The sequence below is a fragment of the Natator depressus genome, chromosome 15, assembly GCF_965152275.1.
Source record: "Natator depressus isolate rNatDep1 chromosome 15, rNatDep2.hap1, whole genome shotgun sequence".
Lineage (NCBI taxonomy): Eukaryota > Metazoa > Chordata > Testudines > Cheloniidae > Natator > Natator depressus.
The window spans coordinates 11085401-11110672 of NC_134248.1; the positions used below are offsets into that span (position 1 = coordinate 11085401).

General features: G+C 42.0%; 1 protein-coding gene and 1 long non-coding RNA gene across 4 annotated transcripts in view; both read right to left on the reverse strand.

Annotated features, from left to right (window-relative positions):
• Positions 1-426: 426 nt before the first annotated feature.
• On the reverse strand, positions 427-9497 carry LOC141999341 (uncharacterized). The gene is made up of 3 exons (XR_012641995.1): positions 8975-9497; positions 8179-8290; positions 427-539 (listed from the first exon to the last, which is right to left on the reverse strand). It is a non-coding gene; the product is annotated as an uncharacterized LOC141999341 (long non-coding RNA).
• Positions 9498-16718: 7221 nt separating this feature from the next.
• The window catches only part of SPPL3 (signal peptide peptidase like 3), a 145839-nt gene continuing 137285 nt past the window's right edge, over positions 16719-25272 (reverse strand). Inside the window, exons 8-10 of one of the 3 annotated variants that reach the window (XM_074972394.1) lie at positions 20203-20402; positions 18935-19044; positions 16719-18140 (exon numbers count right to left, since the gene is read on the reverse strand). In XM_074972394.1, the coding sequence (XP_074828495.1) occupies positions 18069-18140; positions 18935-19044; positions 20203-20402 (382 nt within the window). In that variant the 3' untranslated portion in view covers positions 16719-18068. The remainder of the gene's footprint in view (positions 18141-18934; positions 19045-20202; positions 20403-25272) is intronic. The other 2 variants (XM_074972395.1, XM_074972396.1) reach the window with 2 other exon arrangements.

The window sequence follows — 25272 nt, forward strand, 5'->3', positions numbered from 1 at the left end:
TTTGAAAAGGAATGCAGCATCTGGACTAAAGCTGTTAGTCCTAATTACTAACCATTCTTTTTGAGGGAGGGGCTAAGTTAGAGAGCAGAGGGTGGTATTTTTGCATTAATTACACACTGACCAGCCATACACTTAAAGGTCACTGTGTGAAAACCTTGTCACCAGCTACAAGCTTGATGGGAAGATGACTTCACAGCAGCTGGTCTTAAACGAACATACTTGAAGACTAACTCAAATTGGGGCTACTCTCCTTCCCTTTTGAAGGAAAGCTCTCACATTACTGGTCACAGTGGCCATAAGAAATTATATTTTCCTGAAGCCCACTAGGGGGCAGCTCAGCACTTTAGGAAAAAATCTTGTGGCTTTTGAAAGCTAGTGCAAAAAAGGAAATATAGGGATGGCTAACCAGGCAGGAAGTGGAACATACCTGCTATTTCTGGTTAAAAACCCCAGAGAAATGTAAATGCTAATTAATCAAGTAAGTTGAACGAAGACTCCATGTTCGCTCCACACAGAAGTAGCATCTGGAAGTTCAAAGCCTGTTGAAGGGAAACAGTTAGCTTTAGTAACACGCAGAAATCAAATCACTCATTTGTATTAAGACACTTATGGTATTTATAGCTTTCCAACTCTGTCACTATGTGTAACTGTCCAATTTCTACAACATTTGGGACCTGCAGATCGGCTTGTCTTGCCGTTGAAACAAAGCAGCTCTGGTAGAAGTCCCTTCTTACAGTTTTGTGGCTGCTGTTTTCTCCTAGTTAGAGCTCTGTATACTACCATAAATTATTTCTCTTCATCCTTGCCCCTTGGCAACTTCCAAATGGTTGTAGTCTCATGTCCCACCTTGTTTACTGGAAGCTATATATATTCACTTCTTACAAGGGGGCAGTCAACTTAAACAGTTCTGTCCAAAAGTGACTTTTCCTAAATTACAATAACTGAAAGTTAAGAGGAGAGTTTCTCTATTTTTTCTCCCAAGTTGTTGTTGGCAGGCTTCCCCCCCACATTTTAAAACTTTGTCCACTTGACATCACTTTGTGTGAAGTCAGTTTGAATCTGGTTGAGTGGACATTTCACACAGCAACAGGAGAAAATATGTAATATATATGATAGGAAAGCGTGTCCCTAAAAGCCACAGAAAGACCTGTCAGGGACTTTAAGGGGATCTGTAGCATCTGAAACTACTAATTGCTTTTTATTTTTTCATGAGTCAGCCCCTTCTCTCATAAGGGGAGGCCAGAGAAGTTTTTATGCAACTTCTAATATTCAAGTGCCTAGAACAGAACAAGCTATTCTAGGGCTATCAGTGAGAAGGATTTATCTTCCCTAATACTTGCTAATGATTTGTTTTTAAACCATATCTTCTCAAATATGTCTAATTTGCTATCCAGTCTCCTCCCACATATTCTTCTTCAGTATTTCCAAGTTCCATTTCTGATTTCCTTAGGTTATTTTCCTCCATGTGTTTTAAACTTGCACTTTTCCTAATTAGTTTTAGTTCTTGTCTATATTTCTAACTTCTTTGAGAACTGAATAATACTGAGGAGCTTGTTTGCAATTCGTCACCATTTAGTATCATCTGTGAATTTTAACAGGAAGCTATTTCCACGAACCCCTTTTAGATCAGTCATAATGGTTTTAAATAAATTCAGACCCTCTTAGTTCCTTCTAGCTCATTATGGTCACTTCATAAACATTCATTTTTTAAAAATTGCTGTTGAAGGCCAAAGTTCCTCAGATACTAGGGACACATATTCCATACATCCAAGTCACACCTGTTAGAGTGCCAGCCACTCAGTTAAAACAAGCAAGCTAAAAAACTCTTCTTCTACTGTCAGAACCAAAGACAGCCAAACATAGCATAGCTCTCATTGAAGAGCTGGAACCTGTCCAGATCTAATTCCTACTCTCAAATCTTGCTGAAGATTCCAAAAATTAATTACAGAGCTTTGTTCTTCCATATTTTTAGATACAGAATAAAACAGCATGAACTGGAAGGGTTTCTTGCCCCATAATAGGTGAAAGCCAGCAGGGAGGTCTGGGATCCATTGCTTATGAGGGTTGTTAATACTATTTGAGGGTATGATGCCGTGTGACATTAGTTGGTGGTGGTTAGATCCCTGCTTAAGCAAACCTCTGACCGCTAACACTCCTGGTCTCTACGCTTCTCTTTACCGAAAGTGTTGTTAGCACAGCTCCAACTGTATCAGTCGTCCACAGATCCTCTTATTCCAGCAGTGGTGGGTATTGGTGCAGAGATGAAATTAATTACGTTCTTCAGCTGATGGACAGTTGCAAAGGGTCTGTGCTGATTGGGAAGAAAGTCTTGTCCATCAGGTGCTCATTATGCAAGATTGGGCAAGTCTCTTCATCCATAAAACAGGATTAATATACCTCACAGGAATGTGGCAAGGCTGCCTTTGTGTAGAGAGAGCTTTGAGATCCTCAGATGGAACACTCTGTAGCAGTGGGACGTATTTCAGCTCTCCCAGATGCATTGAGGAGATTTGGATGACTCAGCTCTAGACTGTGCACAGGTATGTGAGGTGCTTTTGCAGAAAGCTGCTTCTTTCCTTCTCGGAGGGCTCTGAATAGCAATTACTCGTCCTTCCTGTAGTTTCTCACTGGTTATGTACCATGAGTTTTGCTTCTGTTCTATCTACATGCATATCTGCTACAGGAGAGGTTATCAGTACCATCTGTGAGCAGAAGTTATTCAGCATCACATACCTTCATCAACCCCACATGCCAGAGTCTAGCTACTTCTCTCAATGTCAGACGGCAATGTATGAGAGGTGGCTGCAGCATGGCCCAGGCATGCTACTGCTTGGTAAGGGGAAGTTTGAGGAGGCTGGCACCCTCTTTTGAACCCACTTTACAGTACAACATTCTTCTCAAGCTGCTCCTCCTTCTGAATTTCCAGTTTGCGCCTTTTTTTTTTAAAAAACCACCCCAGCTTTCCTGGAAATTGCAGCTCATCCTCTCCGACATGGCCTGGACACTGAGAGCCTTACCTCTGTCCTCTCCAGGGTAGATTAATACCACAATTCTTCGAGACTTCTATAAAACGTGAGCTGGAGCTGAACACAGCAGTTCACCTCAGAGGGACAAGTTGCTATGAACATACTCTGCTGGTGCTCTGCATGCAGTTCAGAGGGTTGCTTACAATCTTTAAAGCCCTGAATGGCCTAGAACCTAGTTATCTGAGTGAGAAAGGCATCTTCACCTATGCCTTGTCAGGACGTTTAAAATCTTGTGTGTTGCTCTTACAGGAAATTAGGGGCTTGTCTTTACTGCGAACAGTAGCTTGAGTTAGTACAACTCGAGCTAGCCTGGCCTGACTGACAGCAACCACACTTCAAAACAACACTGGAAGTACACCAGCAGTACCAAAACTATCGGTTGCAATCCCAAGTGTGTCTCTCCATCAGTGGATAGTGTCACAACAATCCCAAATGTGTAGAAAATGCCATTTTACAAAATTGTATCCTCCACACAGCATGTCCTCACATGTTAGGTGTGTGACATGTCACAATGCAGAGGATGCCATTTTAAAATGACAACTTCCATGCTGTGTGGTGTCATGGGAAGCAGGATATCTGAAAATGGGTTCATGGCAGGGAAAAAAAGTTATGCACAACGATTAGCAGAACACCTGGATTAGCTGCTGTGGAGTAGTTGTATTTCCACTACACTATTCGCTCAAACATCAGCATCACTTGAGCTTTAAAACACCTCCCACCGCTCCACCCCAAACACCAATTAACTCACACTGGGGGGGTGGTGTGTGTGTGTGGACAGGAGTCGAGTTAGCTGTGATGACACAGCTAAACTTGAGCTAACTGTGCTGTGATGACGCCCTAAACCATCCATGATCAGCAACAGACACTGAGTTTGAGGAGCTTCAGGACAGTGAAGGGCATACATGTTTAACCAGGCCTCTCAGGGTATGTCTGCACTGCAAGTAAAAACCCATGGCTGGCCTGTGCCACCTGACTGGGGCTTGTAGATCTCAGCTAAGGGGCTGTTTAATTGCAGTGTAGACATTCAGGCTTGAGCTGGAGCACTGGGTCTAGCACCCTGCGAGGTGGGAGGGTCCTAGAGCTCATGCAAGCCCAGATATCCACACCACAATTATAACCCGAGTCAGCTGGCCTGGGCCAGCCGCAGGTGTCTAATTGCAACACAGATGTACCCTCGCAAGCTGCAATGACTTGGCTGAAGTAACTACTTGAGGTCAGTAACACACCTAATCCCACATTGGTGGGTGCTGAACAGAAAAACATATCAAATTATAAGCTTTTGCTGTAGATAGGCTGCACCCAGCTCAGAGAACTCACTGACTAACCATGTAACTATATGAACACGGTCACACAGGTCATGTCCAGGCTTATGAGAATATGAAAATTTAAAATACTCCAGTGTACTTCCTCTTCTGTTACCTCAAACATGCCTCACAAAGGGTGGGAAGAGATGGTGCTGGAAAGCTTTTTCCAGCCCTAACTGCTGTAGTTATGGACTGGGACCAGTATATCTTAATGCTTACAATGCTGCTGCTGTTCCAGCATGCTGGCTAACTGAATATACTCAGGGGCAAGTAAACCATGGAAGTACCGTCATGCAAGGCCTGCCACAGCTCTTATGGCAATCTGACGACACAGGAGCAAACTACTAAATCTCATTTCCCTAAGCAGCTACTGTTTGCGATCAGCTGCTTTAGAAGGTAAGTCTCTGCTACAGACAAAGCAGGAAAAAACTGCTGCATTTACAAAAACAAACACATTTTGCAAGATTCAGCAGGGGGATTTTAAGAAGAGAGATCTCCCCCTTCCCGCAGGAAGCACTAACCTGCCTAGAACAAGGATAGGTGGGCCAGGCCAGCCTTTGAGAAGACGCTGTGTTTATGGGTGAAGTCATGTTTTTATTGGTTTATGAGCCGAGCCAAAGCCCCAAAATTGGGGCCCCGGAAAGGGAAAGTCAGGTCATGGACAGATCACACTGGAGGAGAGGAGAAAGGCACAGCTGTGCTTTCCATTCCATTTCACAGGACTTTGGCTTTTTGCCCCATGAAGTTGTAAGTGAACAGGAAATTAGGTACTAGATAGACTACTGGGAATGAGGGGAAAAACCTTAAGAGATTTTCACACAGGTGAGGAACACATTAGCAAACACGCTAGTTCTAGGGCAGGGAGAGCTGGTCAGATGAAAGCAGTTGGGCTGCTCTTGCTTGCCTTGTGTTTGGGAAACGCCTCGCAAGGAATAAGAGCTTAGCTCTGCACCGGAAGCATTGCTGAAACTTTGTCCCCTTCCCTACAACTGTAGATGGAGAGGCTGCTTGTCTTAGTGTTTTCAAAGATTTTCCCTCCCCCCACCCCATATAAAGAATATGGATACCCATACATAAAGCAGGCAGTCTCTCTGTTCAGACTGAGCCAGAGACAAGTTGCTCTGGCTCATCACACCTAAATGTGCATTCATCACACACAAATGAAGACCCCACTGATGTTTTATTATTTCTGTTTCCCCTGAAGAGTTAACTGGGGTGATTGGCTCCTGGCTGTGAGCAGCCACACACGAGTTACTATGTCCTCAGTGGCGCTGCACTCACCTGTGTGGGTCACTAGGATTTCTAGGGGCATATCCCATGGTTCTTTGTGCTGCAGCAAGCTGAGCTATTTATCCCCAGTGAATTGTTGGAGATGTCGTCTGTCCTTCTGGGTACATGGGGGAATTGTAGGAAAACACAGAGGACAATCAGCACTCAAGTGGATTCGCCTGTGTCTTCACACCCAAGTGGATGGGTTACCAGCTAAAGTGAAAGCAGCACCTGGGTTTTAACCTGTATCCCCCAGAAGACCAGCTAGTCTGGATTGAAAATATCATGAAACTTGTGTGAGAGGGTCGTGCATGTGGACAGGGGCAATACTTGAGTAAACAGCCTGAGTTAACTCTGCAGTGAAGACACACCCTAAATGTACAGTAAGAGAAATCCACTCTCAGCAATTAAAGAACATCCCATTACGGAGATAAAATAGTCCAGTGGGTAGAGCAGAGGCCTGGTAATCAAGATTATGGGTTTCCTTCCTCACTGCTATAGCTTTGTTGGGTTATCTTGCGCAAGACACTTTACTGCATGGCTCACTTTAGAGATCTGTAAAGAGGTGGTACCTATGTCTCAGACTTAAGTAGTGGGCGTAAAGCACTTGAGAGCATCGGATGGAAGTCACTGTAGATATAAGAAATTATTATTGCACAATGATCCGTCTCCTTTCTTTGAGTCTTTTTTTGGCAGTCTCATCTGCAGTTTGAGGAGAATAAAAGTAGCCATTATCATCATGATTAAGGTTGCGAGTTTGTCACAGAACTCATCGATTCCATGACCATGACTTCTGCAGCGGCTGGTGCACCTGGCCTGGGCCAGCTGCACTGACTGCTGCTGGGGCAGTCTTGGGCCACCGCCCCCAGCAGCAGTTGGGGGGGGGTGCGGCTCAGGGCTGGGGTGTGGGAGGGGGTGAGGGCTCTGGGCAGTGCTCACCTCAGAGGGGCTCCCCGGAAGTGGCGACACCCTCTGCTCCTAGGCATAGGCACAGCCAGGAACTCTGCGCACTGGCTCCGTCCCCGCAACTCCCATTGGCCGCGGTTCCTGGCCAATGGGAGCTGCCGAGGCAGCGCACAGAGCCTAGAAGCAGAGGGAGGGGGATGTTGCCACTTCTAGGGAGTTGTGGAGCCAGGCAACCTGCCAGCCCCCACCAACACCCCTCCCCCCAGCACTAGCGGGAGTCCCGGGCCGCCCCCTCCACCCAGCCAAGATTCAGTCAGGGGTATATAGTACAAATCATGGACAGGTCAAGGGCTGTGAATTTTTGTTTATTGCCCGTGACTTGTCCATGACTTTTACTAAAAATATCTGAGACTAAAACAGCCTTAATCATGTTCAAGCTGAAGACGCCACACAGCAGGAATATGTTAAAATGTTTCAAGTACTCAACTTATGCATTTTTTTCCCCAAATGCAGCTTAAAAATAAGGTGTCACTATGCTCCCCTCCAGTAACAACTGAACACTCTAACAGAGGTATCCATTAGGGGTTGATTGTAGGTCCACTCTTATTTAATATTTTCATGAATTTACAAGTTACATTTGCAAGGGACAGTAAAATTGGAGTAGCAAAATGTCTGCGAGAGCAAATAAAAATGGACCTGGACCTAAAGATTAGAGAAAATGAGATGCAACTTGGACATGTCATCATTTGGGTAAAACTAACCACCATTATATTCAATAAGGGGAAAATCTGGGACGGGGAATGACACTCAGTGATTTAAGGGCAATGGCAGACTGCAATATAAAAAGATGACAGCAGCAGCCAACACAATTTTGGGGCTGCATTTACAAACATACTGTTACAAAGCACACAGACACTGCGTTTTCTCTAGCTCTGGTTATGCATCTATTTTGGAGCACCCAGATGTGCTGGGCACGTCACAGAAACAAGTACAGATGTGACCACACCTGTTATATAGAATTAAATACCAGGCACCTCATTATCAAAGTAACTGCAGATAACAAAAAGGTCCTGGAGGGACTGATTTACTGGAAAAGATTAAGAGTTCACTAAGTACTGGATTGGCTAAGAAACAGCTTTGTGGGGGATAGAATAGTAAAAAATGGGAAAGGTACAAGCAGCTAAGAAGGGAGAGAAGTTTACGATAATATATGGGGAAAACATAGAAGTGTAGGATTAGAAGGGACCTCAATAGGCCATCTAATCCAGTCCTCTGTGCTCAAGGGAAGAAAACTAACGAATAACAGAGTAAAGGGATTAAAAAAAAAAAAAACAAAAAACCCACAACCATTTTAGATCAAATGTCAGGAAAAGCTTCACAACAGTAACAGCTATCAGGCTGTGAAATATTCTCTAAGGGAAGTGATAACAATTCTACCCCTTGAACATTTCAAAATAGTAACTTCAAAACAGTCTATTTTGTCCAACAAGCAAATGGACAATAGGAAACAATCCTGCAGTGGAAGGAAAATTTGACTACGTGACCCAATAGATCTTTTATATCTCTAACTTCTACAGTTCATTAGACATTCCATTTTTATGGAAAACTGCAGACTGGAACTTGTTTTAGGGGAAAACCAAGAAAATGTTACAAAAGACACACTGAAGACCAACCTCCAATCTTGCAACGTTGACCTCAGCACCTGGGAGATCTTAGCCCATGACAAGATTTGACAGCAGCAGCCCTGCCACCTCAGACTGGAAGATTTTGAGAGCTTGTGGATTTCTGCAATCAAGGAGAGACATGTGAGATGCAACAAGCTAAAAGCAGCACTAATTCATCTACAAACGTCTTTACCTCTGGCACTTGCGGAGGAGGCTGCAGGTCCAAAATCAGTCTTTGGTCTTGTCAAGGTTTCTTCCCCACTCTGAACTCTAGGGTACAGATGTGGGGACCTGCATGAAAACCTCCTAAGCTTACTTTTTACCAGCTTAGGTTAAAACTTCCCCAAGGTACAAACTATTTTACCCTTTGCCCTTAGACTTCCACTGCTACCACCAAACGTTTATCTGGGTGTATTGGGAAAACATTGTTTGGAAACGTCTTTCCCCCCAAAATCCTCCCAACCCTTGCACCCCACTTCCTGGGGAAGGTTTGGTAAAAATCCTCACCAATTTGCACAGGTGACCACACACCCAAACCCTTGGATCTTAGAACAATGAAAAAAACATTCAGTTCTTGAAAAGAAACATTTTAATAGAAGAAACAGTAAAAAGAATCACCTCTGTAAAATCAGGATGGTAAATACCTTACAGGGTAATTAGATTCAAAACACAGAGAATCCCTCTAGGCAAAACCTTAAGTTACAAAAAGACACACAGACAGGAATATTCATTCTATTCAGCACAGCTATTTTCTCAGCCATTTAAAGAAATCATAATCTAACACATATCTAGCTAGATTACTTACTAAGTTTTAAGACTCCATTCCTGTTCTGTCCCCAGCAAAAGCATCACACAGACAGACACAGACCCTTTGTTTTTCTCCCTCCTCCCAGCTTTTGAAAGTATCTTGTCTCCTCATTGGTCATTTTGGTCAGGTGCCAGTGAGGTTATCCTAGCTTCTTAACCCTTTACAGGTGAAAGGATTTTTCCTCTGGCCAGGAGGGATTTTAAAGGTGTTTACCCTTCCCTTTATATTTATGACAGGTCTCATCTCAGGACCCACACAATAAGTGACTGCTGCTCATCCATCAAACTCAACTGGAGACTTCATCATATGTAGAGGAAGCCTTCCCCACCGCCCCACCAAAAGAGGTCAACATGTAGTTGATTAAGTGATCCAGCAGTACATATCTATTTCCTAATTAACCATAGGAATGCAGGGCTGAAAGGGACCTCGAGAGGTCATCTAGTCCAGCCCATTGCACTGGGGGCCAAATATACCTAGGCCCTACTTGACAGGTATTTGTCTAACGATTTTCAATGATATTTCTCCTTCTCAGCAAAAAGAAGGGCTTCCAATGAAAAGCCCAGGAAGTGTCCTCAGTGAATAGTCCCACATCAGAGGCAACACAAGGAAAGGCAGGATTTTCAAGAATGCCCATCCACTGGGCACAAGGAGGATGAAGCTTTAATACAGTACTTCTGGCATTTGATAGGTTAGTTATGCATCACTTAAAGAAGAAAAAACCTTCCCTCAAGTTTGCATTATGCACAACTCTGTCCCTGCAGCTGTAGCACTGGACACCAAGTTGTTCTGTACGTTTTCTTTGCAGTATGGGCTTCTCTCAAAGGGGCTAGTAACAGAGTTTGGAGACAGTGCATAAGAAAGGAGCCAACACAACACTTTTCTAATACCGCTTGGCTGGACAATATTGGACTCAACGTGGCCAACCTGTATTTCTACCAGTTTGTCCACACTGGCTGGTCAAGCAGTTGGAAACAGATTTAAAAAAAAGAAAAGGAGTACTTGTGGCACCTTAGAGACTAACCAATTTATTTGAGCATAAGCTTTCATGAGCTACAGCTCACTTCATCGGATTTAAATAAGAACTCTGTTTAGATAGAATTTACACCCAGATTCTTAACTCCGATTAACTTAAATTTATTTTACACGCTTTGGGGCTGTAGGGGCACAACCTAATTAAAGAAAACAAAAATAGGGAGAAAATTAAGACATTGCATGGCTAAGAAAGCACAGGGGCTGGAACTGTTCGACATTACATTTCAGATGAATGAGTGCAGCAGCTTTAACAAGCTGCAGGTGTTTTCTAAACATAGAAATTTTCATTCAAGACATCAGGAGGAATGTGACCTTACAGGTGACCCACATAATGAGAAACTTTACAGTCTGATGCTGAAGATCACTAAACAAGCAGTATAAAGCATTTATTAAACAGCAGATTTCACATTAATTCATAAGTTAACCATTCCAGACATCCTAGTTCGGGATGGTGCGAGACACATCATATACTAATGATGTCCCGTAGAACATTGCTGCCAACAGGCTCTGGCTCATAGCATTATCTAAGCTTTGGTCTACAATAGGTGGGGATCGATCTAAGTTACGCAACTTCAGCTACATGAATAACATAGCTGAAGTCGATGTACTTATATTGACTTACCGTGGTGTCTCCACCGCAGTGAGTCAACTGCTGATGCTCCCCTGTCGACTCTGCTTGCGCCTCTCACAGCAGTGGAGTACAGGAGTGATGAGAGAGCGCTCAGTGATCGATTTATCGCATCTAGACTAGACGCAATAAATCAATCCCCGCTGGATCAATCGCTGCCCACAGACCTGGCAGGTGGTGAAGACATACCCTAAGTGAAATTATATTTATATACTATTGTACTATCTATACATTTTTGGTAATATTCTTTTATTTAGCAAAGTTTTTAAGTATCCTAAGTAGCACAATTAAAAAACTGTCCCGCTTAGATGCAGTCAACTAACAGATAAACCAAAGTGACCTGGCTGGACCCTGCACTGTCAGTTCTGGATTCCACTGAAGAGATCTGTGTCAAACATATAACACAACTCTAAGTCACTGGATAGATTTAACCCATTTAAAAAACAAAAAGGTGGAAATAACACAACTACCACTTGGGTCCTAGTTGTGATCTTGGACCGTGAGAAGCCTTCTGAAATCCAGAGAATCCAAAGAAGCTTGCAGACTGGCCAAACAGTAAGCTTGAGAGATGCCAAAAGAATCTGCCAGATCAAAAAGCCAAGGACAGAAAGTACTCTTCTCAGAGAAAGCCTGACAGCATAAGGAAGTGAAACAAGGGGGCTATTTTTACTTTAAAACTGGAAGAGCTTTGTTTGGTCTTATGCAGGAGAAAAATACTATAGGGGCTTAAAATATATTAAAGTAAAAAGCCTAGGAGGGATGCTCTCATCTTTGCAAATATAACCATTTTGTATTAAGAGCAATTATGCTTCAGAGAATCTGTCCCAGAGTTCAGCAATAGGTTAAGCAGTCTCAGGATACAACTACACTGCAATAAAAAACCCACTGCACTGAGCCTCAGAACCCAGGTCAATTGACTTGGGCTTGCGGGACTCGGGCTGTGGGGCTAAAAATACTACTGTAGACATTCAGCCTCAGGCTGGAGCCTGCGCTCTGAGACCCACACCCCGGTGGGGTTTCAGAACCTGGATTCAGCCCAAGCCTGAATGTTTACACTGCACTTTTTAGCCCCACAGCCTGAGCCCTGCAAGCCCGACTCAGCTGACCTGGGCCAGCCCCAGATGCGCCGTGAGTCTTTTACTAAAGTGTAGACATAGCTGGAGTTCTATAACTAAAGTTCTTTTAGATATGTTATGATCTTAATCCACTTATGTGAACTGGTGCTGAACATAGCTTTTGAGGTCACTTTTCCCTACCCAGTCAGCAGTTCTCAGCCTCCTTTGAGAAGGCGATGCAGACAGTTCAGTGGATTAGGTGCTAGAACTTGTAGGGGAAGTGCTGCGTTTATCGTTGCATCTGTTCTCTCAATGGGAAGTCGAAAGAAGGTTAGATGTTGCACAGTAGGTGGGCAGAATTTAGCCACAGAAAAGGAACGACAGGATTGTTTTTTTCTGAATGCTGAACTAATCCTTGTTAAACATCTCCTTTGCTAGCCCTTTTAGAGTTCCAAGACATGCCTCTCTTCTGTGCATAACAAAGAATACTTGTATGGGCTTTCCTGGAATTGATCTAAAAATGCCAGGGAGGAAAAGCAAAGCTGAGGAGCTGGACTTTTTCCAGCTCTCTTTCACTTCGTCACAGCCAAAGCCATCCTGCGGTTTGCCTGCTCCAGTCACAACTGCATCATCATATTAGGGAGATGATGTATCATTATGCAAAATGTATGCATAGAAATACTTTCCAGATTAACCATAAAGGTAAAGATAGAAGGGAGGCCTAAGAGACTGACAGCTCTTGAGGTGGAGATTAATTTCAAATAGCTGGAAGTGCTGGGAAAATGAAGCAGTGACAGGCTGGATCTGAACAAAGCTTCATTAATAAAAATTTGGGCAAACACATTAGCAGCACTGGTGATTACTATATTTCTGAACACTGATGTACAGAAAGCCTACAACACCTGACACAGAAAGCGAATAGCAACGGACATGGTTCTATCACAATCACTTAATCCAATTCCCATGAATAAAACTGAACTTTGAAAGCAGCAGGCTCAAAGTAGTTGATTTGCTTCATAACCCAAGACCTAAGGCACCAAACTCTCCCCAAGAAATCAGTATAACAAAGTGAGTAGAATCCATAGTTCTGTACTTAACTGAACTGAAAGTTTATACGCAGTCCATGTTTTTTATGTCTGGAGCATTGTTAGCAGAATCGCTGCTGAAGCAGAGAGAGAGAAACATGCCAGTGAATCTGGTAAGGACTTTCACAGCTCCACTCTTTAGATTTCGGTTTTCTCACAATACTCTGCTAAAACCTTAATTGCCTGAAACATACACGTGCAGCTGTCTAATGTTATTGGCTCGGGATATTTTTTGGCTTTAAATGACAGATAGCTGCTGTTTCCGAGTTACATGGGATGGGGTGCTTATAAATTGGATTGCAGTTGTAAACTGCTCCCACAACAGCCCAAAACATAAGACAACAGAGAAAGTGCTAGTTACTAGCTAGTAAAAATATAAAATAAAAAATTAAGAGTGGCTATGCTACTAAGACCGCCCCCCCCAATATCTTATTAGCAAATGGTATTTTGGCGCTTTATAGTTTCTCTTGTATATTTGCAAATAAAGTAATTAAACACTTCAAAGCAAAAATCTGACTACACACGGACACTTTAAAAGCTTGACTGAAGTAGCAATGCCTTGATTACTGTAACTCCCACTAAGTTCTCCTAGTTTATACATTTGTTCTACAGATAGCAAATACAAAGGTTCTTTGGGGAATGCGTGCATTAGTGTGACGTACCACAGCTATGTAATGACACGCAAGATTTTTGACGACTTAAATGTTATTGGCCTGATCCAGAGTCCATTGAAATCAGTGGGAGTCGTTCCATTTACTTCAATGGGTTTTGCATCAGGTCCTAACTTACAGGAGACGCACACTTCACACTTCTGCAAGTCATGTGGAGGTACTGAATAGGAGTACAGAACTTGGATGCATCACTTGCTCTCTCCAGCTACCCCTCCCAGATGTTTATCCCTTCTACAATCCCCACTCCAAAAAAAGCACACTCTGACCAGAGCACCATCTTCTCCCCTCAGATACCGTTTTCAGCACCACTGCTGGAAGATGCCTGTAAAGGGGCTGAAAAATGGTTCTCTCCCACCTACACTAGCAGATGAACAGTTTTCAGCACCAATTCAGCAGGACTCATTACTGACAGTCATTGTCAGCCAAAGGTGATGTAGAATTGGTGTAAGACACTGGATTAGCAGCAACTGAGGCATGTAAATACTTACAGATCACAACTGTGCACACATTCTGAACTGGAAGATTTACCTAGAGTAGAGAAAATAATTCACTGTCACCATAGCCAACTGATAACATTGTTCATTACCAGAATAGTCTTCTGTGCATGCAGTTAAAAAAAGCTTACCTTTTAATACATGAAGTGTCTTCATTTCTGTGTTATTCACATACATGCCCAAGGTTTTAGACCATATACAAACTTTGTTGGTAAAACTGAAGTCTGAAGTACAAAAAGTAAGCAAATTTTAAAGCAGGCTATTTCTGCAGGTAGTTTACTGAACAAATGCTTCCTAAGCGTTATTTCATTTTGGTGAAAAAACTTGGGCCCACAGTACCGAATGGTTTTTTGAACTAAACTGCATTGCATGTTTGTTCCAATGTAAGTTTTCAATAAAGACTGCCTCTGAGAGGACTTGTTTCCAGTGCAAAGCAAGCATCACTATTAACTATGAAGTGGGTGTGTCCGATATTGGACAAGATGGCTTTACGAAACTGTAGTATGAGGCAGCAACATGGCAGGAAAGGTTTCCATGAGAAGTAGAAGTTGGATCACCTCAGTGTACAGCCACAAGCTTTAGAGAAACTCACCACCCAGTCTTTCAATCCTCTTCACAGGTTATATTTTAAAAGCTCCTACTAGCCACAGATCATTTCTGTTCTTCACTGTCAGCTTAATCCAGTCAAACAAATCTTAAACTCACATTTCACAGCCTGAACAGAGCTAAAGGTTCAATGAACTGACTCAACATCTAAGCACCAATTTATTTACAGCAGAAGCAATAGAATCTTAAAGGACCAATGGCTTGGGAAGTGCGTGCTGGCTACTTTACTCTATGGCTATTAGCAGCGGTCGATGCCACTGCTGGTGGAGTAGGTTCTCTCCTCTAACCTCATCACCTCCCAGGACTGCTAAACCAAGGACTTTAAGGGAGACGAGGGGAGGAAGAAAATAAGCAAGTTTTATTTTCCTATGTGGTCAGTAGTTTTCTGAGAAAGGCACTCTCTGGCTGGAAGGAGTGTGCTGTTCTGTTGGAGAGAAATCAACATGCAAAATCTTGGAGCAGAAGTCCTCTTCTCTCTCCCCTAGCAGTTCATATACAAGCATCCTCTAGTCAGTGCTGCTCGATATGCTGCACATAGAGTTTTCATCACACAAAACCACATGGGCCACCCGAGTCCAACGGAAAGGTCTTGCAGAAATAATAGTTTTATGTTTCTACTTGACACTGGATTTCTATTACTGTGAAGAACAGTCCCATAGAAAGAGGTTGTCAGGGAGAGAGGCCTTCCGTTGCTTTGCTGGGTCTTGAAAAGCCTTGTCCAATATGTCCCAGAAAGATGCTGCCTCTTAAAGGGCCTACCTAGCCTCTACTTTGCTTGGGAGTTTAACTACCATGACCAAAGCCAGAGCTGCCCTGCCCCCCCCCCCACCATACCGATGAAGAGGAACAATACCGCGACATTCCTTCTTAAATCAGGATAGACTTCAGTCAATATTACTCTTGTTTCTGCTAATGTTGTGGGTGGACTTAAACCTTATTTTTTTCTTTTTAAAAAACACACCTACTAATTAGGAATAAGACCAAAGTTTCAGTGCAGTATTTAGCAATGTCATAGTTCTTCCTAATTCAGTTTGCAGTCAACAAAACCCTTTAGACATTTGGTTCCATCAAGAGAAGTAGAGGTGGTCTTAACATGCATAGTGGACCTGCAGAGTCCATTCTGAAGACTGTCCCCCAAACGTCAGCCTTTACAGCTTCTGGATTACTTTAGAGTTTGGAGGAGTGTCTGTTTCTGGTCTCCCATTTTTATCCAGGACACTAACAAACCATACCTGGGTGCATAGGAAACACATGGTTTACCCAAGCAGGCGGTCTTTTTGGTAGTCATCCTGTTCTGTGACTTTTCCACAATGGACTGATTCAGAACTCGTCTTCAGTGAGGAAGCCTAGAGCCCTCTGAAGCAAATTCAGCACAATTCTTCCTCAAGGAACTTCAATATTCCCCTCCTAAAAAGTTGTTGAGCACAGATCTTCCATACTATCTGCCTACTGTTTTTGCTATTTGCAGGGCTGGAGAGGGGGCGTCTCTTGTTATGGCTTACGACTGAGATAAAAGATTTTTTTCCTTTGAATGCTCCTCTCCCTCCATTATCTTCATTTATATAATGTCTTGCTGCTTGGGGCAAACTTACACAGATCTGTCCAACACTTCATGGACCTCGGCCAGAATGGAGGAAGGTGTCCATCAACAAAACTGTAGATTAACCTCAGTCCCAAACCCTTATTCTAAAGGCAGGCAGACTAGATCTCCCATCACTCTCTAAACTTGTTCCACTTGTACCAGGACACAATGACTAAACTGGAAGCAGCTGAGATGCATAAGGAAGAATTAGCTACCTCTTAAAAACCATCCAAGTGTGCAACCAGTGAGAGGATCCTGGGACTTGGAGTTTCTCTGTTTGTAACTTCCCAGAGATGAGTCAACAGCCAAAGGCGAGACCACATGTAGAAAGAAGTGAGTTGCACACAATACATAAAAGTGTGTGTTCACTGAATTACCACGAATCCTGTTGAGTTTTCCTTACCTCTTCACAGTGAGAGCCTACCACCAAACAGGATAACATTGCCGCTCCCTAGGGGCTACAAGGAAGTTATACTTTGCTCTTAAGTAATCCTGTTTCCCCCTAAGTCAAGTGACAACAGCCACCACAACCAATCAGTTCACTAACAGAAGCCACCAGCTCACAGGTGCATGCCCCAAAACCAGTTTGATGAAACGTTTTAAACTTGGTGGGAGGGGAAAATCCTAGGGCCCTTAGAAGTAGTTACTCTTTCAGTCAGTTAAATAACATAACCGCAACTGTTTGGTTAGAAAAATCCACATTTTAACAGACTCCCATGTACAAAGCAGTCAACACACAAACTTTGACCAATCACAGCAACAAAGGACAATTTTTTTTTTTCTTTTTTTCTTTTTTTTAAGGGGCAGGGATCTGGAAAAAATACAGCACACTAATGAAACAAAATGCAAAAAATACAAAAAAAATAGAAAAAAATGTATTTACAAGTGGTACATTACTATGATCAGAACGCACAAAGACAATTGCTGCTATAATACATGCATTGGGTCAAGAAGGAACTACTAAAAAACCTGCAAGGGAGAAGTTAATTAAAAAAAAGAAAAGGGTAAGGGTTTAAACTTTTTTCTTCCCTAGTTTGCTACATTGATCAAAATCAAATACTCCCCTAAAGTCCATGAGTACAATCAGTACAAATACTACACTGGTTTTTCACTGTGGGTTCCGCTGTGGAGGGGGAAAAAACAGCAGCTTATCGTAGAGTCATATACAAGAAAGCCATAGTAAACTGCTCTACATGCTAAAAATTACAGCAAGCCCCTGACTGCTACATAGCATGATCTTAGCAGGTTTTCCTTTTTATTTATTCATATATATATCTATACGCGCGCGCGTGTGTGTGTGTATATATATATGTATAAAAATCGTGCCCTTGTTCACTGCAACATGACATCTGGGTGGAAACGTAACTCGCTACAACAAATTCTTATATGTATACTGCAATAAGTCACTCAATGTCTGTGGATTTAATAAGTCACCTCACACCACAGGAAATATTTAATAAATCAAAAAAATATATAGTGACAGAGTTTCTGTCTCAGTTCTCTCCAAAACTGAAGTCTGACAGGAAACTGGTCCCAAAGTACTTGGGGGCTCTCTGAAGAAACTTCCATTTGCTTAATTGTTTTTCCTTTTAGTGTTCGCAAGTTTCTGAACGACTTCATGCCGTTTTCAGTTTAAAGTTAGTCTCCTCCTTTCTCACAAAAGTAACAGTCTGGTACTAATCCATAAAAGAGGGGGAGGAGAAGAGGAAGGTGGCTGCAGTTGCACAAAGTGTCCCCAATTCCACATCTGCAGGGAGAAAAGGAATCAAACGGAGCTCCAGAACCTTTGTATTAAAAAGAAAAAAAAAAGCAAGGTCCATTCATACAAGTTCCATAAACTGGTACCTTTCTGAGTACCAGTCCAGCTTTAGGAGACAAAACCACAAGTTAAGAGAAAAGGACCAAGGCAGAAGTTCCAGTCACTTTCCATCTATTCCATCATACTTCCAGGAAACGGGAGCTGCTGGACTTGGAGTGGAAAGGTTCAGACCACATGCGACGTAGATCACCCTAGAGAATGGTAGTGAAGAAAGAAAGCTCTTCAGAAATAGTCCACAGATTTCAGCAACTGTAAGTCCTGTGTGTCAGGTACGTCATCTTAAAGCATATTTGCTGTCTCTCAGTTAGGGAAGACTATACTCTGACACAACAAGGAAGAAAATCCTTTCCAGGCAGAACAAAGACTTATGTATGTTTGAAGCAATTTCACCTGATGGACATTTTTGCTGGAAAAACTCAATGGGGAGTGATATAGGGAATTCTGCTTTTGTTGTGCCATACTGCTTGGAGCAGTAGGTTTGCATTTCAACAGTCTCTCTGAAACTCAAACCTTCCATTTTCAATTTAAATTCCAGGGCTAGTTTCTGGAAAGAGAGGTAAGCTGGAAGAATTTGTCCCTCCTCCACATTTAGAACTTTGTGTTCATTCTCTCATTATGAGCAGGACAAGGACAAATTCTTTAAGCCACATCTTGTTTGAACAGAATGGCCTTTACTGCTTTGGAATCGGACTGCTTGCTAGGAGTTTAAAAAAAAAAAAAAAAAGATTAATCCTGTGCCCTAAATAGGAAATCCACTCTTCACAAAACAGTTCACTACAATTATATTTCATCGCTATAGCAGTGAGAGAACAACTCTCTATCATTAACGACAGTGATACACATCGTATCATATCCTCAGAAGAATTACTGCAACTGCAAGTATAAAGAACAGAACTTTCTTCCACATTAATACTGCTACATCTTCCTGTGCAGGATTCAGAGCTGGACTACAACTTCCTGCAGGCTATATTCATGCTAATCTCACCTTTAAATAAGCCATGGTGAGGAGCGGCAATAAAGTGAACGGTACCAAATAGAGCAGGGCAGGCTGTGCGGCCCGGTGAATGCGAGAAGCCACTGTTGCAGTTAAGAGACCTAAAAGAGGGGAGAAAAAAAAAAGTGATGGTAAGCATCCACTGGTAATATATGATGTTTTTACCTTTTTATCCACATCTGGAGTCCTCCTTCACTGTTCTATTACAGTGGAAGCATTAATTATGAGCCAAGAGACCTAGGATATATTCCTATCTTTTCTATAGACTGTGTTCAGCTGTGGGCAAGTCATTTTATCTGTGCCTAAATTTCCCAGGATAGATACGAAAAAATTAAATAATGATTTTATTTACAGTGATTTTAATATTAGACTTGGTTGTAACTACAACTTCAAGATTTAACAGTCTCAAGGGTTAACCTATAGTTATATAGTCACGAACAAAATAGTTGGATGAATGCGTCAGAATAGATTGTTACACTTTCCAGAATATCAGCTGAGGTTTTCAATCTGGAAATCACTAGACTGAAACATGAGAGGTCTGAGGGTAGGGAATTCTCATGTCAGGAACCATCTCTCTTTTCAAGTATTTGCCTGAGGGGGCTGGGGTGGAAGGGAAATAGGTTTTTTTTTTTGTAGGGAATGGGCTTCCCTCTCTCTCCTTGAGAGAGCTGGAGGAGTTAAATTATGTGCATGCGCCTTGAGCTTTATGGAAGAATTTTTATGGCGGTGGAACTTGTCATGTTACAAAAATAATCCCCAGTTGTGACTGTTTCAAAGTTCCTGTATCTTCTAGAAGTGTCACAGGATTACGAGCCTAACATTAAAAAAGCATAACAGATGCAGGAAGTTGAGATAAAAGGGTTCATACAGAAGTAAAAATTACACAGCTGCACTGACCAATTGGGGCTTCTTTTCTAGATCTGATATGGAACACAATCCATCTAGAAATTTTGGCATTCCCTCCACAGTCAAGGCCTCAAATCCTATATCCTCCACACTACTGATATAAACCTCCACAAGGAGGCACAATCTCACCCTCCTCCTTCTAATTCAAGCAATTATTTCTAGTGAGATGACTGGGATAAGGAGATTTTCCCTCCGGTCAATATTCCAAAGTCCAGGGAAATTTGGGGGGTGGGGGGGGGGGGGAGAGGGGGGAAGCAGAGGAACCCCTTCAGAACTGGTCTCATTATCTTGTAACCTAGTATGACCAGCCCACTCCTGTAAGCAATGCAGCTGCTATTCATTTCCTTACCTACCTACAAAGTATCCAATGAGTGTGCAGTGAAAATAGGAGACCTTCTGCATACGTCCAGAGATGTTCCCAGGTCCTGGAGTACCACAGGAATCACTGTTGGCTTGTTTTTTGTAGTTATCATAACGCAGGACAAAGCAGAGCAGAAGACCTGGCATCACAATATCTCCAATCCCCAGCATAGAGAAGTGGCTGCCTGTGGAACTGCAGAACAATTTAAATTATGTGCATGTCCAAGGCATTGGATGACAGGATCTAGACTCCTATTTCCACTGTGCTTCTATATATGCCACCTTTAACCTGGCATGACTGATCTGGTTAGTATAAGAAAACTGTCAGCTGGTAAAAAGGGGCCATGTGAACCCATCATCACTGCAACATAATGTGCTTTGAGTTTTGTTAAATCTTTTAGTTCTGGAGGGTAGGATTTCCTGTCAGTAAGACTCTATTGCTTCATATCAAGACATACCAATTCATAGATCAGCCTTTCCGGCTCATAAAAGCCCTAACGGTACTGAGAAGATATGCACGTCAATTTTTTTTTTGTGCCACCAAACCAGTGAGTGAAACTGTTCCACTAATTCCAGATGCTTCACTCAACTTTTTTTCCTATTTCTGTTTGGAATTAATTTAATGTCTGTGGGAGGTGTTGGATTGACAGTGCTGTCAACTTAAATTACTTATTTTCAGCAGCAGCAAAATCTTCCTCATGCTGTCCCATCAATACATCCCAACCTATGGTACAGAGAACAATTCCAGCATAAGTCAAGAATTCAGTTTATGGGCTATTCAAATCCTTAACCTCATTTTATAGAGACCACTAAACAGTCGTCTGACAGTAACGGGTTTCAGTCACTTCCCAGGTATGAGCCAATGACCAAGAGTTCAAAGCTTCTATTATCCCATCATCAGTCCCAAGATCTTTTTCATAAAGTGATGTACAATTTAATTAAGTCAGAGAAAAGGGCCACAAGCTGAGCAATTTTTTGTTTTTCTCTTCTTGGGGGTAGGGATTGGTTGTCTATGGCTTCACTGGGCAAACAGCTGAATGGGATCAGAATAAAAAATAGTAAAGTGTGACTTCAACTACTATATATACACTGAACAAACGAAATGTCATACTGGATCAGACCCAAGATTCATCTAACCCAGTATCCTGTCTGACAATGGCCAGTACCAGATGCCTCAGAGGAAGACATAATCTTGCAGGAGAGGCAGATGAGGAATAATCTCCCCTCATTAAAGGTCTCATCCTGATCTCTAGTAGTTTGGAGACTGGTTAAGCCCCGAAACATGAGGCTTAATATCCTTTCCAAAATTCTTGCTATCATTAATTATAACAATTCTGGATATTCTTGATACCCATATAAATAGCCAATCCCTTTTAAAATCTTGTTAAATTCTTGACCTTAATTTTCCTGCAGCACAGTTTCACAATTTAATCAGGCGTATAAAAGTATTTCCTTATATTGGTTTTAAATTTGCCACCTTTTAAATTGTATTAGAAGACAAGGAGAACACAAGCTCCCAATCTACCTTCTATAGACCATTCACTGCTTTATATGGTTTTATCATGTCCCCTCTTATTCATCTCCCCTCTAGGGTAAACAACCCCAGTCTTTCCAGGCTCTCTTCATATGAACGTTCTTCATGTCCTTGATCGTTTTCATTGCTCTTCTGAATCTCCTGAACTTATACAATATCTCTTTTTAGATATGGTGACCAGTACAATACACAGTATTTCAGACAAGGTTGAACCAGTGATTTATATGAAGACATTATAATATTGTTTGTATTATTCATGATCTCATTCTTTATGCATCCTAACATCTTGTTCACTTTTTTGACCACAGCTCCCACTGAGCCAACGTCTTCATTGAGCTGTCTATACTGACACCCAGGTCTCTTTCAAGTATCATATTAGGACAAGGTTTAGAGCAGCAATGTCTCAACAACTACATTATCTGCTTCTAAGAATGGCAAATTCTAGAACACATGAAGAGAAGCTACTCAAAACTTAGTTCTAAATTACACACAAGAGTTAGTTCAGGATGTAAATGTAGCTGAGCCATTAAAATTATACAGACCACAACTTAATTAAGCTCAATACCTTGGAGGAAGGATCATACCAAAAAAACAACCCTAGCTCCATGACTCGATTCTAACTCTAAAGCAAGAAAAGTAGACTTCATATGAAGGCTTTAGTTAACCAGACCATAACAGTTTCAGAAAGTAGGCAGAAACCTAAAGAAAAAAAGCTTAAGGCAGGAAAAATATATGATTAAATGGATAGGTGCAAGAGGTTATTCAAGTTAAACAAGGTATCCTTCAGAAAAATGGAAATCCAACCAGAAGGATAAGTTATCACTAGTTACAATTAAATTTAAAATAGAAATTAGAGAGGTTATGAAAAATGTTGAATATAGCCAAAGACATAACAAAAACCTGAGAGAATCAGTAGGTCTGTTAAACCACCAGTGAGCTAAGGGAGCAGTTGAAGACAAAAAGGACATTGCAGAGAAGCTAAATTATTTCTGTCAGTCATATGGATGGAAGATGTTGAGGTAGCAAGCCTGAGACTGTCAAAGATTAAGATGTCAGGAAAAAGATAGTGACTGAACAAACTAAATTAAGAGAGCAACAGTCATCAGGACCAAGAGTTCTGAAAGATATCAAGAAATGAAGTAGCTGAACTGCCAGAAATATGCACTCTCTCAACTACTATACCAGAGGACTGGAGGGCAGCAAATATAATTTAAAGGAGACAAATGGAGAGATTCTGGGTATTACAGACCAGTGAGCCTTTATTTCAAAAGTTAGTGAATTGGTAAAAACAGTAATTAAAAATAGAATTATAAAAACCCTTAGATGATCATATAAGGGTAAACCACCCTGGCTTTTGTAAAATAGAATGATGTTTCTAATCTAGAAAAATGATTTGAATAGATGAACAAAAATAGTGGGAAGAAAGGGAAGCAGCTGATAGCTGAACTTTTAAAAGGCCTCTGAAAAAGTATCTCACAAAAGTCTTGTAAGAAAACAGTCATGGGGGGACAAAGGTGGAGTACTGTGACGATTAGAAACTGGCTAGGAGGTAAGAAAGAATGGGAATAAGTGGTCTATTTTCAACATGGCAAAACATTAGCAATGGTGCTACCAGTTCCCCATATATAATATATTATCTCACCAGATTTAGTTAATTTATTTAATTAATTTATTGAAATTTATATTTACTTAAATATTTTAATACATTAAATGCATATTTATTCATTATGCTGAGGGACTGGATAATGGGTCAAAGAGTTAAACCATGAGATTTTCTGGTGACAATAGTTTAGGATAGTCAAAACTAGGGAAGACTGACTATCTTCAGAGGGACCTAACAGAATTAAGGTGAATGGGCAGCATTTTGGCAGATGAAATTCAGTGCTGACAAATAAAAGATAATACACAGGAAAGAGACCTGTTGTGTCACTGTGGAACCACTCAGTAAAAATCTTTTTTTAGTATACTGCAGTGGTCAAAAATGCAAACAAAATATTACATCATTTAAAGAATGAAACAGAACCAAAATTATAATGCTATTACATAAACAGATGGCATGTCCTTCATCTGGAATACCATGTTTTATTCTGGTTAGCCTATGTCAAAGAAATAGCAAAACCAGAATGGGTTCAGAGGTGGGCAATAAAAATAATTAGAGGCAAGGAAATCTATCTATATGAAAAGATTCAAAATATTGATCTGTTTTAATTTAGCAAGGAGACATGACAAGAGTACACAAAATAGATGGTGCACACAGTATAAATGGGATGCTCCTATTTACATTCTTACATAAAACATGGAACAAGGGGAGCTTCAGTACAACTGAAAGGGAATATTTAAAACTGTTAAAAAGAAACTACACATGGCATGCACAAGGAACTAAATGCTACAAGGTATCAAAGCCAACACCTTAGTGGGATTCAAAAAAGGATTAGACATTTACATGGATAATAAGATCATTCACATTTTACAGTAAATGTATTTTATCCTATTATGTATTAATAAAGGATATAAACCCCCATACTTCAAGGAAGAACCCAGCCACCAACAACAGGGGTAGTAAGTAACTTTTCCTATGGGCAGGTTATTCTCTAATTGTCCCCTATGGGATTTCTTGCACCCACCTCTGGAACATCCAGTATTGGCCCGTCAGAGATGGAATACTATACCAGACGGCCATTGGTCTAAGTCAGTATACCAATTCTATTTCCAAACTCCTATGACAGGAGGATAACTGTTTACTCTTGGGGGAATTTAGCACCAAAAAATTCCCCGTGCCAAAAAATTAAAATTCTGCAAATTTTATTTGTTAAAACAACACTATATAATCATGCCAGTTTCAATCATTTTGTTAAATTATTACAAAATACCTGTCAGCAAGTATTTCTGTAACAATACAGACACAAAAATTCCCCAAGGATTAGAGAGAGTTAAAGAAACCCCTACGACAAAGCTAGACACTCTCACCCTCTTCCCCCCAGAGCCCAGCTGCACCAGGCTCCCGGCCCAGCCACTCTCACCCCTTCCCCCCAGAGCCCAGCCGCGCCACCCTCCCAGCCCAGACCCTCAAATCCCTTTCTCTCCCCCAGCACTCCGCAGGGCCCAGCCGTGCCCCACTCCCAGCCACTCACATCCCTGCCGCCCACCCCCCGCCCAGCCACGCCCCCAGCCTAGATACTTACACCCCTTTCCCCCCAGAGCCCAACCGCAGGCCCTCCCCACCCAGACACACACCCCCTCCCCCACAGAGCCCAGCTGCACTGCTGCCACCCCTCCACCCAGGCCCAGACACTCAGACCCTCCCCTCTCCGAGCCCAGGGATATAGAAGGGAAAGCAGCCCGATGCTGGGTCCTGGGCTTGCACAGTTTACTGCATGCCACCTCCTTCCTTCAGGGCATGCTGGGAACCCGCCAGCTCCCTTGCCCTCCCCCAAACCTTGTCTTCTATTTGTGAGCGGGGCTCTGCCAGGTCCAGGGGCCCCTAGTGGCAGCCAACATCTCTGCAGCCCATTTCTGTGAGGGGGAAAGG